Here is an 18,014-nt window from a genome sequence, read left to right as displayed (position 1 = left end):
TATGTAATAGCTTTTTTGTTGGTAGGCACTGATAAACTTAGTGGCAACACTTCAAACGCTTCTGCATCTGGATTTGTTTATGGTGTTCCACTTTCAGATGAAAAAACAATTTTGAATCCACTCAGTGTCTTTATACAACACTTGCACCAACTTGTTGATGTTATTGAAACTCTGAAGCAAGTGCATGCATTGGTGATGTCAACTAAGACAGCACCACAACTCTCTGAAGCTCAATTGAATAAAGCATCTGATGATGTGAACAACAAGGACGGAAATAACAGAATAGATGAAAGTTTTAATGACACAATGATAACAAATAGAAGTTCTGGTGTGTATATTTCTTATACTGTTTGCAGTTGATACTGTGTTCCTTTCTTAGGCTAGACAGGATTGTCGCAGGCCCCTGGCAGTTCTGGAATAAAAAAGATGTCCTGAAAGCCCGGGATTTTTATTAACAAATTTAAATCAAGACAATCTAGTTAATTAAAATAATCAAAGAAGCTATAATTTTTTCATAATCCAACCATAACAGCATTGTTCTTATTACAACTTTTAAACTTTGCCAATGGTCAATTCTGAAAAAATTATTTTCTACAAAGTAAAACTACCTTTAAGGGAGTTAATTTTTTTTGCAAGAAATGTTAAAAAAATAAATTATTTATCAGAACTAGTTTTCACAAAGTTCACAAAGTTCACAAATATTTTGTGATGATTAAAGTTTGCGAATTTATAACATTTTTTTTCTCAGTTTTTACTGTTTTTTTTCAGCTTAAAATGAGTGCATAAGTTAAAATCTATAATTATATTATGTTGTTCTTGGTAAATCAGAAAAAAAATTGGTGTTGTCATTTTTCAAAAAGGAGATCAAATTTGGCAAGAATTAATTTTCGCAAATTTCGAGAATACGATGATTCCCAATAATTTTTGTGGAACTAGTTCTCTCACAGTCAACAAAAAGAGAATTCCTTCATTAAGTTAAACTAAAAAGTACATTTTTTATCAAAAGTAAAAATTTATTTCATGTGCATCTTTGTATTGTTATTGTTATATCATTTTAACTGCTTTATTATAGATTTGTCAGAAGTTGAAGATGTTATATCTGTCAACCTGTCAAAGAGCATTGGTGAAGTGTTTCAGAATATAAAGCAATATTTGCAAAGCAACTTAAAATTAAATATCATCTTGGATGTCCAGACTTTTGGAGAAGGGGATTTTGACAATGTTTATGCAGATTTTGTTCGATCCATTCAAAAAATCGAATCTCTAATCGAACAATATATAAAGGCAAGTTTTAAAGAGTGTCTGCATTAAACAACAGTTTATTCTGGCTTTGCTTTAGAAATCCCACAATTTCATTTTTTCTATAACTCGAATTCTTTTCCTAATTTATTTCCTAAATTTGTGTGACTAAAAATGTTTTAAAATGAAATTAAAAATGTAAGTTACAGGAAAAGAACGATGACAACTATGTATTTTTTAAGATTATTTATTGGCATTCATCTTTTGTTTATCTTTTCAAAGTTTTACAAGAAACATATTAATTGGACAAGAAAAAAATATGTCAGTCTTTTGTCTATTCATGAACAGGCGTGAGTGATTACTCGCACCATATGACTGGAGTGTTGGTTTGGGAAATGTAATTTTGTAATGCAGGGTTGTTAAATTTGCAACTCTTACTTCATTTAAAAAGTGTTTGTACTTAAAATTTAGAAGTATTATAGTAACAAACTGATTACGCTGATTACGCTGCTACCAGGCTTTTTTAATATGCCACAGTGTTTACTACAATTTTATGATCCTAAGTATACATGAAGAATAGTTCAAGAAGTTATAAGTAAAGCAAATAATATTTTAAGGTTCATTTTATGGTCAGTGTGATAAGTAAAATTTGGGAAGTTATGCTTGCTAAAGAGATTGCTTTCCTGCTTTCTACGGCACAAACTTCAGTAAAGAGAAGCAAAGTAAAATGATGCATTTCTTTCAAATTCATCAGAATATGTATATTTATATCGTAGTATTCTCATTATAGGCTTTTAACAAGTTGAACAGCAGTACTGAACATTCATTAAATATTCTGTCTTCGTAAGTTAATGATTTTTATCTTTCTCTTTATAGTAAATTATTTTAATAGTAAGTTATTTTCCTTTTTTAGTTTAAATTTATCTGTATCTTTAACTTTGTTTGCTCTTTTCTAGTTAAATTTTTCTGTCATTTCACACTAGAATACAATCCCAAGCATAACCCCCCTTTGATTGTTCACCAATGCTGGAAAGAAACAGTATAAATAGGGATAGTTAGTGTTTGTTGTAAGAAAGGATAGTAGTGTGATAGAATACATCGATACTGATGGGTGCATTTTTATTGCTGAAATATTTGAAAAGGTTTAAATAACTTGTCTAGTGTTTTTTTTACGCTGCTACCAGTTTTTTTTACGCCACAGCGCTTACTACAAATTTAAACACACAAGAAATGTTTTGACAAATTATAAGTTTTATCTGTTTCAAGAAAAGTCAAGATGATATGCTGTGCGTTTGGAATGCGTGACTTAAATTAATATAATGGTTGTTTTTGATGGTTTGTTTCTATTTATAGACATCATAACATTGTTGATGCCCAGGTTGTTTTTAAGAGAAAAGATAAACTATAAACGTAAACATGTAAAAAGATAATTAAATAGTTTCTCCCTTTGAGTAACAAGACTCTTCTTAATTTCAAGAATATATTGCATGCTTTTTTTAGTAATTATGAAAAAGTAATTAAAATTATCAAAGCAATCACACTATTTTTAAATGATCTTGAACGACAGTGCCTTGTTGCATATTAACATGTTTGTCCGCTAGCAAAGAAATACCTTAGCTTATATTTTTATATATTTTTTCGTTGTGGCTTGTAAAGAGTTAAGAAAATAATTTTTTTCTGCATTTTACGCATTTAATAATGGATTGACTTTTTTAGCTTTACTCCAATATTTTCACGAACTGCTTTGTCAGCCACGTTCCAAAATGCATATGCATTAGTACTGCAATCATATGAACAAGACTTGGAAAACATTGAAAAACAATATGAGCTTAACAAGGTAAGAAATTCATTTTTCGATATTGCGCTAAACTAAAAGCTTCAGTATGATTTTTCATTTTTATTGTTTTGTTTTGTTTTAGGACTGCCCACCTAGCCTACGAAATGTTCCAATTGTGTCTTCTGCAATTATTTGGGTAAAAAAGTTGTTTCAGAACATTGAAACACCAATGAAAATACTAAAAGATGTTAAATTTGTTACAAATCTTAAGGTACTGTTTATTTATGCTTTGAGAAAGGTCTGAGTTCACTGCCATGAAATTATAAAAAAATTATTGATGGAATTGGGAAAACTAATGAACTGCGAAAATATTTTTTTAAAATCTATAGTACATGTCAATTTTCATGTTTCTTATTGCACTTTTGCTTTTTTTAAGGAATACAAGAATGCAGTGAAGTACTATAACAGACTTGCAACCGTTTTGATTCAATTTGAAGATAGTTGGTTATCAGTATGGACTACACAGGCTGAGCTATGCTTCAAATCTATGAACACAACTTTATTAGCGCATGAAGTGGAAAGCAAAAAAATTATTGTATATTCAGATCCAAGGTGAGATGTGTGATGAATCAAATGCTTTCTTTGATGCACCAGATTTTTATGTTGAAAAGAAAGGCTAAATGCTATTAGAAATGTCACTAAATAAATAATCTTATGTCTGTACAGAAAGGTGACATTTCCGTGTATATTTTAATATGCTCATGTAAGTAATTTTGTTGTGATATTTTGTTCTCTTTTTAGGATCCTGGAAATCTTTGCTGATGTTAAAAGGCTTAAACGTTTTGATTTTGTGATCCCTGAAAGTATCTTGGAAATCTACAGCAAGGTGTTTATTATTTTTTGTTTTTGATACAAAAATTTAACCACAAATTTTTTTAGAACTATCCTGAATTTCATTTTTGACATGTTTTTTTAAACATTTTGTTTTTATATAGCAGATCATTGGATTTCTTGAAAGAATGTTAGAAATTTAAGGGCGATTTCCACACAACAAATAAGATTTTTACATAAGTTAATAGCAGTCACCAACTATAACCATTTATTTTGTTCTCTAATTGGTTGTTTCTCACTTTTGAAAAAAAGGCAGTAAAGTGTGTCAGTAGAGTGTGACAGTAAAGTGAGATGAAACATTGTGTTATCCAGAAATTTAAAATAAGGGCTTCTGAATAGGTGGTCTTAAGTATTATTGAAATCTTGTTTCTTGACAACTTGCATAAAATGGGCTAGAAGTCCCGTTTTTTGTAGTGAATATAATTAGCTCCTTTAATAAATGAGATAAATTTTGCAAGACAATTATAATTCGAAGTTATTAAAACAGAAGTTATCACAAAGAAATAAGCACAGGAACTTGTTGTTTACGAAATTTGCATTTCTATTTTTAAAAATATGAAATATGAAATTCGTCTTTCTACAAATAGGAAATACGAATTTCGAATTTATTCGCGTATTTTTAAAAATATGCATATTTTAAAAAATAAGAAACTTGTATTTCTTTTTATAAAAAAATACAAAATTTCCATGTTTCGTATTCTTCCAAGAGAGCATCACAAATAGTGTTTGTTTTTATAGGCACGAATCATTAAAGTAATTGTAAATATTTTTCATTGATGTGATTTTAGGAGAACAGATACAAGTTTTACAAAGAAACGTTGGAACACCTGTTATCACAGTTTTATGACATAAGTGATGCTATTCCAGATCATTTAAAGGCAATTTGTAGTCCGTTACTCGAATCTACTTTATCGTATTTTCAACCAGGGCTGTCTGTATTGTTTTGGAACAGTGTAAATGTTGATGCATTTCTTCACAAGGTAATTGTAGTTGCTAGAATAAATTTGTTTGATTATACCATCTTTTATTTAATTTAAAATTGATGCTGAGGTACTTTGTACATCATTGACTGCAACACTAAGCCATATGAAAATGTACAGTCAGGCTATTCTATATATACGAGGTAAAAATAAGTTTTTGAGAGTGATAAATGTATCAGTTAATTATTATTTGCTTTTATTTGTGTGGGTAAAAATTTTAACCTTCAGAAATATTAATACTAGAATGAATAAGATAATATCTTTTATCCTCAGGTTCAGAGTGCTATCAATCATTCAAAAACTTTGATTAATAAAGTCACAAAGATCTGTTACAATGAAGTAGACACAGCCGTTGAAAATATCAAAAAATTTATTTTATTTAACAAATCTGCTGCGTGTTCAAAACTTTGGAGTCCTATGGATTTTCTTCAAATGCACAATTGTTCCATTGATGAGATTGGGTTGTCATTAAGCCAGTTGATTCACTTGATTGAAAGGTCATTGCAGGTAGGTGTTTAGTTTCAGTTTTTTCCGTATGTTACTTTCTTACTGTATGGAAAATCAATTCTATAAGATTTAAGTCTAATGCATTGATAAAGTACCTGCTAGATTAGGCACCTGCTTCAGTGAAATGAATTTCATCAAGGTTCCCTTTTGTTAAGTACTTAATGTTGATTAAGCACCCTGTCAGAGAAGTCTTAAAGATAAAGAAAGAATTAAATTGTGGAAACCTTGTGAAAAATTTCTGTTGTAGGCATTACCTTTGTGGAATGACCCAATGGGAAGATAATGTGCAACCTTAAGTGCCTCCTAAAAATATTTTTTAGGAGATAGCAATTACTCTTACAATGAAGCCAGACTCGTTGCCACCTTCTCATGCTACGAATATACCTTCCAAATCTGCTGAAGGGTATGCAGTGTCATTACTTGCTGCAGATCAACAAGAACCAACATCACCCATCTCCTTTTTGAATGATAAAAAGGTCATCTCAGATTTGTTTGCACATTACTCATCAGATATTTTTAAAGCTATGTTGAAAAGTACTTTACAATCATTGGAAGAATATTATAAATTAGTTGGACGTGAAAGGTTTGTAGAATAACAAATCAGTAAATTGTGTATAATATCACTGTATACATTGTTGTCTTTTACCTTGGTTATTTATAATCATTCTATTTTTTAGTTTTTTTTTTCTAATTTTTAAATTTTTTGTTAATTTGAGTTACAATTGTTATTTGTGTTTGTATTAACTGGGATTACTCTGAATCTGAAAAGTATGCTTTGTAGTCACATATCCAGAATTCTTTTTACTGCTATCAACTTTCTTAAATATGTTAACACTGTGTTAAGTTTACACACACCAGAAACGATCTTATTATCTTCTAGAACTGCAATTATCATTTAAATTTCTTTTACAGGAATGATACGAGACAATCTCTTAAATTTAAAGTCAATGTCTTATTTGATCTTCCGAACATTGTATTGGTACCAACAATATATACTGTACAAAGTGTGGTATCACAAGTAGCTCAAAAAATTATTGATGTCAGTTTGAATATATATTGGTGGGATGCTGACTTAAAAAAGTCATTTCATGACACGATCACGAATAATTCATCTGTTGTGCTGTTGAAAGAAAAGATTGACAATGCACTAAACAGTATGTTGATGTTGTGATTTTTTGTGTATTTTTCGTAATATCTTTAAGGAATTTGGAAAATTGTAAAATCTGTCCTAGACTTGAAAGCGTTGCTACATATGACTATCTTACCAATGCTTATTATTGTTTTTATCCTATTTGCATTTTAATGTCTTGTTAAAGTGCAACACAACGTTTGATTGGGACATAATTCACCATGGGTTGTATTTTTACATGAAATAATATTTATTCTAAAGTGTAAAAGTAAATCCACGATTTTATAGTATTTAACAATTTGCCAAACTAAATTTAATCGAATTTAGATCACATTAGGCATTTTACGTCTGGTTTGTATTTATCCTTGGAGATTTTACCACCTGTAGTGGATTGCACTAAAATAAATACCTGTAGCTTAGCTATTTTTATATGATACCAATTACTACATCATTTTTCCTCTCTTTGATCTCAAGTTTTTTAGTATATTGCTTTTAGATCTTGAAAGAGATGTCACAAGTTTTTTGCTTGTATTTGAAAACTTTAACTTTCTTTGGCTTGACGACATGAATACCCTATATAACTTGTTAGAAGAAGAAAAACCTGATCTGGAATCGCACCATGTTGAGGTTCAACGACTAGTCAAAATTGAAAGAAATATACAGAATACAGCTAATCAAGTTAATATTGGGTCTATTGTTCTGGAGACAACAGCCATTAAAGAATCATTAAGTGGATTTTGTTTGGCTTGGAAAATGTGTTATGTTCAAAAACTGCATCACATGGCAAAGGTCAGTTTGCAAATTGAATTTTTAGTTTAAGTTTTTTTTTTATCTCATTTAAGTATTTTTTTCTTTTCTGCTTCATTAGCATTATTTGCATCAGTGACTATGTGCTGCTTAAAATTTCTCTTTTCTGCTGCTAAACATTTGTTTTTTGTTGTTGTAGGATAATCTTGATATGCTTGTAGCACAACGTGAAGACTTAAATTCACATTTAACAAGTGAGATAAACTCATTAGGCGACCTAAACAATGTGTTAAACGAGATCCAGAGGATTACAGATATGGAAATACGTATTGATAACCTTTATGCTCCAGTGGAGTCCTTGTATGATGTTTTGACTAGGTATGTATATCAGAAGCAAAATGTTTTTGGATATCTTTATCTTGGTTCATGATAACTATTTTTTTATTATCAGTGAGTACGGTGTTCCAATAGCAAGAGAAGAAATTGAAGCTGTTAAATGTTTACGCAAATGTTGGAGTAATCTTGTTGTGCTTGCTGAAACGGTTTGTTGTTTTTTTTGTTATAAAAAATGAAAACAACAGAATTATATCATTACTGTTCTTGTTCTTACATTTTCAGCTTAGAGAGAAACTTATGAAGGAGCAACGAACACTTTTTGAGGAAGAATTGGACAGAGACATAAAAGTATGTAAAAAGAATTTTAATGCGCTAAAACACAGATTTTCTATTTCATATAAGCACTTGGAAATTGCCAAGGCTACTGCCGATGTGTCAACAAAAATTCTTGATTCATGCCCGCAAATTTTTGTCAACATGTTTTTTTTTACGTTTGATGTAATTTGAGCTTACAAGACTTTTGCTTTCATCTCTTTTTTAATTTAACTATTGTTCCTGTATGGAAGCGCGATTTGCAAAACACACTTTGTAATGAAAAAAAAATTGCCAATGTGAATAACACGAGTGACAAGTGTGGTAACGTGAATGACAAGTTCGCTGACATGAAGCAGGCAAATTGTATTTCATGTGGACAATTTTTTGTCATAAGAAATAAATTGAATTAGAAAGGCTGTAAACACCGCTTTATCTCAATTTTCTGCTGTAGATTGAATGAAAAAAATAGCTACCTTCAGCTATGTGTTGTAATTTTCTATTTTTTTTTTTATTTCTATTCTATTCTACTGGAAGTTGTAACTAGATATTTCTAAAGTTATTAAACATTAATTTTGGATGCAAAGTTATCTAAACACCTTTTTACAGGCATTTGTGCTCGAAGTCATTCAGTTTCGAAATAGGTTTGATTCACAAGGACTGGCAATGCCAGGTATTGTTCCTGCAGATGCCGTCGCAAAATTAAAGGAATTTCAAAAAGATTATGCTGTGTTTAATAAAAGGAGCGAAACATTGCATGCAGTGCAGCAATGGTTTGGTATAACACCTACACCGTTTGATGAATTAAAGAAAACAGGAGAAGTATATTGATATTCTTTTTGCTGTTTTCCTTTTTTTCACGCAATACCCCATGCCACAAACCATCGCATTTTTAAATAGTACCTTACTGCAGAATAATAATGAATCACTGTGTTAACAACTCGCAAAATTAAGAACCAGAAATATTGTCAAGTTCTCATTAAATTCATTTTTTAAATCATAAGAACTCTGTTACGTTGATTTTAAATGGAACAAAGTTTAAACAAATTTGATTGTTAATTGCATCAATTCCATTTTGCCTAATTTTGCTTAAGCTTTACTTAGCTTTTATTACAGTAATAACTGGTTTCCCCCAGGCTGTGTCGCAAATTATGGTTTGAGGGTAGTACAGTCATAGACTTACTAATGTCATGAAAATTTTAAAATGATTAAACTTTTCCAATGCTCTCTTGCGGCAGTGGATTTTTCCATGGGCCATTCAACTAGTTTCCTAATTAATTCTGAAGCAGAATTTGTTGGAAAAAATAATACCCCTCATTTGTTCTATAATTAGGTATTTCATTATATCCTAACGTGTGCATTTTGAATTTGTACTAAAGCTTTTTAACCTCGTTGTAGGAGTTAGAATTACTGGGGATGTTATATGAACTGTTTCAGAGATATATCTCATTTGATATGAAGTAAGTCTTTTTGCATTATATATATAACTTTAACTTGTATAACTTTAACTCGTGTGCTTAGTTCAGAAGGACTTATTAACTTTTCAGAATATAACGAATTGAAAACCACCCGTAAGAAAAAAAAGTAGTGTCGTATAAGTTTTTTAATTTATTGTTTTGAGGTTTCGGGACACATTATGGGCTGATGTATTTTTGGAAGACAGTTCTAATGATGTAAGTATGATTTATATTTCTGTGAAACATTGTTATAAAGATTTTCTTAACTCTTATATGTATTTGTCATTTTAGATAAAAACTTTATGGAATTGCTTCATGTCTTTACCTGCAAAGATTCATAACTGGTTTGCGTTCATTGAATTACAAGATGCTTTAAATGGTTATTTAGAAATATTTCCGCTGCTACATAAACTTGCCTCAAAGGTAAAGAGTTTTATAAAAATGCATTTGCTTGTTAGTTTGTACTTTCGTTTGACAATTTATCTTTCTGTATTAGTATGACATATTTTAACTTGAATGATACATAAAAAAAATAGTTGAATGATTTGATTAGTTTAAGACTTGTTTAACAGGGATTCTATGGAGTCATAAAAACTGGTTTGCTAAGCCATTATTAAAAGAAATAAAAAAACAGGTTTTGTAGCTTTTTTTATAGGTTTATCTAAAAACATTGTTTTAATGCACGTACAAAATACTTCCACTTTGTTTTGTGATGTAAGTTTAAATTGTATGTTAAAATTAAAAAACACTAGTATTTGTGACCTAGGAATGACAATTTAAAATACATCTTTGTTTTTTTATAAGGGAAATTTACTTTTTGGATTAAATGCAATGAAGTAATAAAACAAACACTGACCGGTTTTTGTCTAGACTATATCTGGAATATAAAAAATTCAGAGCTATCAGTCAAGAGCATAAATTCTTTAGATTAGTTGTATTTTAAGTATTGTATTCATGCATTGCAATTTTTATTATGTATATTTTCTATTATATTAGGAAATACGTAATCGTCATTGGCTTCAAGTGATGCATGTGACGAAGAAGTCATTTCAATTGGAAGCCAATATTTTTAAATTGAATCATATTATGGATATTGGGTTAATAGAGTATGTAGGACTTTTATATAATGACAGAAGTGTTTGTTGACAAAAGAATTGTAAAATAGAAACTGCATTTTAGATGTGTCTTCAGGTCAGGTCACCAGATCAGAAAATTGAAAATCACGCTTTTCTGATAGAAAAGACAGTGAAGCACCTCCTTCTGCTACACTCCTTGGAATAACAAAATTTGATAGCTAATTACATGATTTCTCGCCCTGGTCTTGTCATGATTGATTTCAATGTACATATTTTTTTCCATAGGTTACTTTAAAACGCACATTTAAAACAGAACACTGCCTTTTCTTTGAAAGGTTTCCCCCAGGGAAATGCTCTCTTAAGCATTAAAAAGACTATTGGGAAAATGGTTTATTATAAATAATATTGTGTATAAAGCATATCAGGACATACAAATCTATCTGCCCTGCCAAATATTTTTCTTAATGATAATAATGTGAAAACTTTCATGTAGGCACAAAAGTGAAATTGAGCAAATTGTAAAAGGCAGTCAGGTTGAATTGGATTTAGAGAGTTGTTTGAGACGGATTGAAGAAACATGGGCTGATCAGGTTCGATTACATTCTTTTGCTTATTTTTACCAAGACTATCTTAAGAGTATGGTTACACACACGTAACATGGAACTCTTTTTGGCATAAAATTTTTATAATGTCAAGAAACTTTATTTCTATTTTTGTTAAAACCCCTGTATAAGGTTACACACTTTAGTCAACATGATTAAGAAAATAACAGATTTTTGCATATATTGGATTTTTATGTAGACAAGTTATCCTGAAGGTTGCTTACACCGTAGGTTCTGTTGTAGTTATATGGTGCTGCAACATTAAATATTTAGTTTGCATTTTGATACCTTAAAATAATTAGCCGGCACTGTGCTTACGAACGTATCTTGTGTGGTATATATTTGTGTTCTTCAGAAGCAATAAAAATGTAGCTTCATTATTGATTTTTGGGTTATTAGGTAAAATCATCCACTTGCCAAATATTTTTTTATGTGTAATGTATGCATATAAATTACTTGCATCTTAGGTGTTTCAATTTGAACGTTACAAAAGTCGTGGACTGATGATCTTTAATAAGGATCACATGGATCATTTGTTAGACACTCTGGAAGAGGGGAAGTCATCACTGATTACGATGTTAGCATCAAAGTATATCAAACCGTTAAAGGAGGAAACAGCTGCATGGTCAATTAAACTAAACGAAGTCGGTGAAATGCTAGGGCAGGTACGGTAGAGTAAAACATAAATTTATTAATATGTTGTTTTAAACCTTCTTCTTTGGGAAGTTGTTTTGTTAGTTCCAAATTTATTTGTTGGAAAAACATGAATATTACAAATGAGTTATAGATCGAATGAGGAACAACAACCAATTTAAATGAATTTAAGTGTATAGTAGTGTTGCGACATAATTAATACCAAAAAAATCCTGTACATCATCACCCTTGTTTTTTAGTGGTTGAATGTTGAGAAAATATGGACAAATTTAGAGCCTGTCTTCGATTCTGAAAATGCTGTCAAGGTATTGTTTTATAGTATAATTTCTTTATTCTCTATCCTGGTATTGGCTTTAAATGAAACTCAATAAGATTACTTACTGAAACAAAACAGCTGCAATGTCATATTTTAGTAGCGTAATTTTTTTTTAAATCTGATATAGGAAGTAGAAAAGCAGCATTCAGATTTTGCAAAAGCTGACCAGTCATACATAAAATTGATGAAAAAAGCTGCTAAGGTGTCCAATGTTGTACAGGTAAGAAAAGTTAAAAAAATGCGACCTTGATGTTCTACAGTTTTATCAATACTCATTTTACCAATATTCCATCAACAATAATTAGTTTTAAGGCAAATTTCTATGGAGTGACTTGCAATTAGCTGTAAAAGTTTTTTATTTCCGCATGACATGACAAATTTACAATACTGAATGCAAATCTCTTGAGTATTAGAGAAATTTGTTTTTAAATTTTTCCCATTATGATTTTTTTTAAAAATAAAAAATCATTCTGTTAAGGTTTTACCACAAACTTCTTGGCGGCTAAAAAGTAGGAACCGTCTCCACTTTTCTGTAAAGCAGATTTTTTGAATTAAAATCGAAACAAACAATAATTCACCATCCAATTCGCCATCCAATTCGCCTTGTGAAAAGAAACCTTTAAAATTCAATGTGTTCAGAGCAAAGGTTCAATTTAATTAGTTCGAGAAAAGAAAGGACATTTTCATTGTAAGTAATAATCCCATATTCTACCTAGTGTTGTCTGAGTGGTGAAGTATGTAACATGACCATGTTGAAGCAAATTAATAAAGACCTTGAACTATGCTTTAAAGGTTTGGACGACTATTTAAATCAGAAAAGAAAAGTAAGTAAAAAGGATGATGCTGTTTAATTTAGTTATTGCAGAAGAAAGGTAATAATACAATTATACTGAAGTTCAAAAAAATGTTTTTAGGTATTTCCCAGATTTAACTTGATTTCAAATCAAGTTTTACTAGAAATTCTCAGCAAACCACATAATGTAGATTCTGTCTTGCCATATATAAGGTATTGTATTTGTTTGTTTAACAATGAAACATTATGGCAAAATTTCAATGTGATTTGTTTCCCACAAGACGTTTGCATACAGAGAAAATGAATGACAAAGATGAAAATAAGTTGTATGAAAATTTTGTTTCAAATTTCAAATGTAACGTTTGTTCTGTCGTTTTTTATAATTTTAGAGAAATAATACCAGGAGTACATAATGTAGAAACCGTTATTGATAGCAGCTCATGCTTAACTTCAGAATTAATCAACCCTGCAGTTGAGAATCAAATTTTAAACGGCAAAGAAAGATCTTCAGTGGTATGTATATTGTCATTCTGCTTCATTGGGAATTGTTTTCTTGAAAATGATTGGCTTTAAAGAGGGAGAGAGAGACATAAATACAACATTTATTTCATGCGAAATGTGACTGTTTAAAGTTATTGAAGTGCTGGTCATTGTTTAAATAAGAGCAATGAACTGAAAAAAAGGTTTTTTCTTTCTTCCCTTTCTAACAAGCAGCAGGAAAACCCGTACGTTTTTGACACTTATTTTGACTAGTATGTGGATATTTAAAATGATCAATGCAAGGCAAATTTTTTAGCAGTTTTTCTCCTAATCTGCAAAGGAATGAATGTAAGAAAATAAATGGTTACATTTCTTTCATACTACAATACTACATTTTTATGTTAATTTTTTAGCTTATGAAGAATATTTTACAATTCAATATAATGAAAAATATTATACAAATTGTGTTTGTATGTGGAAATTTATCAACACACGTCAAAAGCTACTTTTAAAGTTTTCCTTTTCTTAAAAAAATTAAACTTTTCATACAGAATTGATTCCTGCAGATGCCTAAAATATCTGATGATACTGAAAAGCTTGGCATTTTACCCTTTTTGTTTTAGGCTGCTACCCATTTTGTCACAATAAATCAAAGAGAACAATTTTCTATCCAGGAGGATATCAATAACCAGCCTACATTTTTGAATGATGCTACAAATGCTAGCTGTTTACCTGATTCTAAATGGCAAAAGAACATTCCAACCATTGATATAACTTCTGTTAGTGATGCTTATGGCGAAAAATTAACCCTTCAAAATAAGGTACAGGATCAGTTTCTTGGTTTCTTAAATAATTCTTCCAGATGGCCTAATCTATATTATAATACCTGTCTGTCTGTCATGCAAAATGGTACCACAAGTAGCCAGACGCACGCAATGCGGTATAAAAAGGACAGGCGAACTCGTGGATTTTTCAAGGGCCACCGACTAGTGTTTTTATTTTTGGAAATTTTTAATTTGATGTATTGAATTAGTGTTTTCTCTTTTTTCAATTTCTGTACTGTGTTTACGTAGTATTCAACTTGTTTTTTTATATATTAGGTTACATTAAAGGGTCAAGTTGAAGAATGGCTTTCTACATTGTTGTGCGAAATAAAACATACAGTGCACGGCAGTCTGCTAACCTTTATCAAAAACGTTAACAATGACATCATCATCGATGACTTGATTGTAAACTTTCCATGCCAAGTAACTTTGATGGGTTTATTATACTATTGGACAAAAGAATGTGAACAATCGATTAGTGATATTCGCATCGATCGTAAATCTTTAACAAATTTTGCCAAGAAAATCTCAAACATGACCAACCGTTTCAGTCAAATATTAATCCGTGGCTCATCGAAATCTTCTGGTATTCATGTATCAAACGTACAACAAATAAGAATGGAGTCAATAACCGGCGTTAGTAAAATATTGTGTAATGCTAACGTGACCCGTTTTGTTTTTCCCTTTGCAATAATTGTATTTTATTTATTATTTAGATGATTATATATTTACGAGATGTTTTCGATCAACTTGTGAATAACAAGCTACGTGGCATTAGTGATTTTGAATGGAAACAAACTATTAAATGCTACTACTCACATACAGACAAAGGACAGCAGGATTTACACATTCATATGCTTGACAAGAAATTTCCTTATCACAACGAATTTCTTGGGTGTAAATTTTCTTTAATAATGTCTCCTGTCACTGAAAGATGTTTGCTTAACTTAGGACAGGCAGTTGTTGACCAAAAAGCAGGATGTGTTAGTGGACCTGATTTAGTTGGAAAAACAGAAATAATTAGGGTAGGTTTACATTATAGGTTTTTAGATGTTTGTACATAACCGGAGAAAAACTCCAAAGTGAGACATGCTCTGTGTTTAGTTGTTTTTTTTGATTTTTACATATCAATGCGCCTAGCCTAGGCTTTTAGTTTGCTATATCAAAGTATTAAAAGAAAAACAACGCTTAAAATAAGCCAAAAAAGGTATAAAACCATCCTTATTTCATAATAATAAAATTACTTCACTTTTTCATATACTTATGTTTCATCAGTTTTTTATTCTTTTGCATTATTACTTCTGCTCACAAATTATTGATTTTGTCTATAAAGGGCTTGGCCAATCTGCTTGGACAGTATCTGTTTTCAATATCTTGTACAACCAATTTAAGTGCACACTCGTTACAAAGAATATTCATTGGAGTAGCTGAAGATGGAAGTTGGTGTTGCTTTACAAATCTTCAATGCTTATCTCAGAAACGTTTCTCAGTTCTTCACAACCTAACACATACAGTCCTAACTTGTTTAAGAAAGAAGAGTGAAATCGTCAGTATTGGTAATATTGGCAAGGTATGTTTACCAATATTGTTATTGTCTGAAGTTGAATTGTCTCTGAATTTTTTGCAAGTATTATTGTACCTTTGTTTTTTATATTCTCGTAGGTCAAAGTGGTTGACACCTGTCGAATATTTTTTACTTCGTCTTTACCATTTATCCACAAGTCTTGCCCTGCTTCCTTTAAAGCAATGCTTCGGAATGTTAGTCTTGCTCATCCAGATATACCTGCTATATTACGACTTCAACTAATCGCACATGGTTTTAAGTGTGCAAAAACACTGGCTTCCAAGATTACACTGGCTGCTGAGATCTGTCAGGATCAGTTGTAAGAATTTTATTATTTTAATTACCATTATATTAGAATTACAATGTAAATGCTGTTGATAATTCCCAGCTTTATTCATAGTGGAAAGCTTCATGTTGTTGCATGTCTTGGTGTTTATGTTACTCCTTCAATAGTAATAAAGTATTAAATTTAAGGCTACAGTGGCTAAGAATTTTTTTTCTCAACCTTCTAGAAAACTAAAAAACCACTTTAGTTTGTCTGCTCTGTTGACAATGATAAAAAGAAGCGCTCAAAAACAGCAGGCCTATTCCGCTAGCATGTTGTCAAGTGATGGGTATTTACCTCGCATTGAAGACACTGCTGTATCAGTTGGCACATTTGCTCAAGCAGGCACGGCTAAAGGCATGTTCAGGGCTAACAAAAGTCCTATTCCAGGTAAAAGTATTTTGATGTGTAGAGCTTTTTAGGGTGTTTTTTTGGTTTTCTTGACAGAACTTTAATCATAATAAGACTTTGATTTAATTTTTTCGATTTGATTGTCTCTTTATTTTTTATGTTGATTTATACAATAGTATAGAACAAAATACTAATTAAGGTCGACAAAATATAAATACTGCTATAACTAGTCTTTGTTATTGCACATTGGTATAGTTTTAAACTTGAAATCTGCCTTGTTTTTCACCAGGTGTTAGAACCACATCCGTGAAAGGTCGTTCTTCAGCGATACCCCATGTAATGTCAGAATCAATGAAGGCTGAGTATGCTGTCATTGCTCAGAGTCTTAACGAAATCATCGGTGCAAGACTGTGTGACCAGGTGTTGTGTTATTTCTTGTGTAATGTATCTACATTTTTATTATTTTTAATTTTTTTTATTTTGTACTCATAACTCTCTCTGATATGATTGTGGCATAATAATAAAAAGCACGTATTAATTGTCACGCAGTAAATTTAACAGTGTTTCTCATTTAATTATTACTGCCTAAACTTCTTTCTACACATTGTTTTTTTATACTAATGGTTGAATTGAAGTTTAAGCATTTAAGTTTATATTATGTGTGTAGTTTTAAAACATAATAATATGCATTGCAGAAGATCTTGTGTACAATTTACTTTTTTCGATTTGTAGGAGTCCATTATTTTTAAATCAGTGTTGGAAAGTTTATTTGGTGATTATGATAACTTAGCTATAAACTTACAATTGGAGGAAGAGCTTCTGTCTTGCATTGTTGATGTTGCTAAAGAGAAATGTTTGACCACAAGCAAGAAATTTGTTGATAAAGTTATTCAACTGTATTATGTATCTCAAGTAAATCATGGTGGGAGTTTGTTTGTGCTGTTTCTTTTTCGTAAAAAACTTTTAATACCTTCTTGTTCACAGTTTTATTGAAAGAGCTCAGTATTGAACCCTACATTTCTTCTTTATATTATCATCATAAGAATGCTAATGAAAAAGCCTATTTTATGATTACTAGATTACATTACCTTGGGCAACGATATTTACTAAGTTCCCTTGTTTGTCTGTTGTTCAAGGTTTCGCCTTGTAAGGAGGCTGCTTATCTGAGGAGGAACATTTATTTAAGAGATACTATATGTATAAAAAATTTTAATTATATATTTTCTTTTATCATGAACGATACAGCTTTAAGAAAGATTGTAATTGATGTAGGAAATTTTGATAAGATAATAGTAATGGTATTTTATTGTATTGCAGCTGTGGTGGTTTGTGGTCCAAGTTCATCTGGAAAATCAACATGTGTTTCTATTTTGATTGAAGCGTTGAAAAAAATGTTCTCAAAAAAGAATACATCTTGTTCATATAAACATGATCATGTCAACATTCTTGCCACTTCTGATTTAAATTTCATGTTTGGATTTACCAATGATTTCGGCGATTGGGTTGATGGCGTTGTTCAAAATCTTTTTAAAAAAGCAAGTCAGAGCTTTTCAAGGCATACATGTTTCACATGGATCACCTTGGATGGACCTCTGCACGATTATTGGTGCTACAAATTGAAACCTCTGATTGGACAAGAAAAGGTACTTTCTGT

General features: G+C 30.6%; 1 protein-coding gene across 2 annotated transcripts in view; it reads left to right on the top strand.

The window, feature by feature from the left end:
* LOC130645276 (dynein axonemal heavy chain 5-like) overlaps positions 1 to 18,014 on the top strand; it is a 55,036-nt gene that overhangs the window by 8,489 nt on the left and 28,533 nt on the right. For both annotated transcript variants that reach the window (XM_057451205.1, XM_057451203.1), the window contains 36 exons: positions 26 to 328; positions 1,073 to 1,284; positions 2,030 to 2,082; positions 2,956 to 3,076; positions 3,159 to 3,287; positions 3,453 to 3,628; positions 3,818 to 3,902; positions 4,696 to 4,887; positions 5,161 to 5,394; positions 5,715 to 5,977; positions 6,307 to 6,548; positions 7,020 to 7,312; positions 7,470 to 7,648; positions 7,722 to 7,812; positions 7,889 to 7,954; positions 8,528 to 8,740; positions 9,317 to 9,378; positions 9,540 to 9,591; positions 9,667 to 9,798; positions 10,372 to 10,481; positions 10,945 to 11,041; positions 11,521 to 11,718; positions 11,947 to 12,012; positions 12,151 to 12,243; positions 12,740 to 12,847; positions 12,938 to 13,029; positions 13,206 to 13,329; positions 13,920 to 14,117; positions 14,397 to 14,756; positions 14,837 to 15,145; positions 15,454 to 15,690; positions 15,783 to 16,003; positions 16,197 to 16,399; positions 16,650 to 16,780; positions 17,093 to 17,282; positions 17,678 to 18,003. In XM_057451205.1, the coding sequence (XP_057307188.1) occupies positions 26 to 328; positions 1,073 to 1,284; positions 2,030 to 2,082; positions 2,956 to 3,076; positions 3,159 to 3,287; positions 3,453 to 3,628; positions 3,818 to 3,902; positions 4,696 to 4,887; positions 5,161 to 5,394; positions 5,715 to 5,977; positions 6,307 to 6,548; positions 7,020 to 7,312; positions 7,470 to 7,648; positions 7,722 to 7,812; positions 7,889 to 7,954; positions 8,528 to 8,740; positions 9,317 to 9,378; positions 9,540 to 9,591; positions 9,667 to 9,798; positions 10,372 to 10,481; positions 10,945 to 11,041; positions 11,521 to 11,718; positions 11,947 to 12,012; positions 12,151 to 12,243; positions 12,740 to 12,847; positions 12,938 to 13,029; positions 13,206 to 13,329; positions 13,920 to 14,117; positions 14,397 to 14,756; positions 14,837 to 15,145; positions 15,454 to 15,690; positions 15,783 to 16,003; positions 16,197 to 16,399; positions 16,650 to 16,780; positions 17,093 to 17,282; positions 17,678 to 18,003 (6,161 nt within the window). The remainder of the gene's footprint in view (positions 1 to 25; positions 329 to 1,072; positions 1,285 to 2,029; positions 2,083 to 2,955; positions 3,077 to 3,158; positions 3,288 to 3,452; positions 3,629 to 3,817; positions 3,903 to 4,695; positions 4,888 to 5,160; positions 5,395 to 5,714; positions 5,978 to 6,306; positions 6,549 to 7,019; positions 7,313 to 7,469; positions 7,649 to 7,721; positions 7,813 to 7,888; positions 7,955 to 8,527; positions 8,741 to 9,316; positions 9,379 to 9,539; positions 9,592 to 9,666; positions 9,799 to 10,371; positions 10,482 to 10,944; positions 11,042 to 11,520; positions 11,719 to 11,946; positions 12,013 to 12,150; positions 12,244 to 12,739; positions 12,848 to 12,937; positions 13,030 to 13,205; positions 13,330 to 13,919; positions 14,118 to 14,396; positions 14,757 to 14,836; positions 15,146 to 15,453; positions 15,691 to 15,782; positions 16,004 to 16,196; positions 16,400 to 16,649; positions 16,781 to 17,092; positions 17,283 to 17,677; positions 18,004 to 18,014) is intronic.

Source organism: Hydractinia symbiolongicarpus, chromosome 5 (genome assembly GCF_029227915.1).
Source record: "Hydractinia symbiolongicarpus strain clone_291-10 chromosome 5, HSymV2.1, whole genome shotgun sequence".
Taxonomy (NCBI): Eukaryota; Metazoa; Cnidaria; class Hydrozoa; order Anthoathecata; family Hydractiniidae; genus Hydractinia; species Hydractinia symbiolongicarpus.
This window is presented reverse-complemented; position numbering and strand designations above follow the sequence as displayed.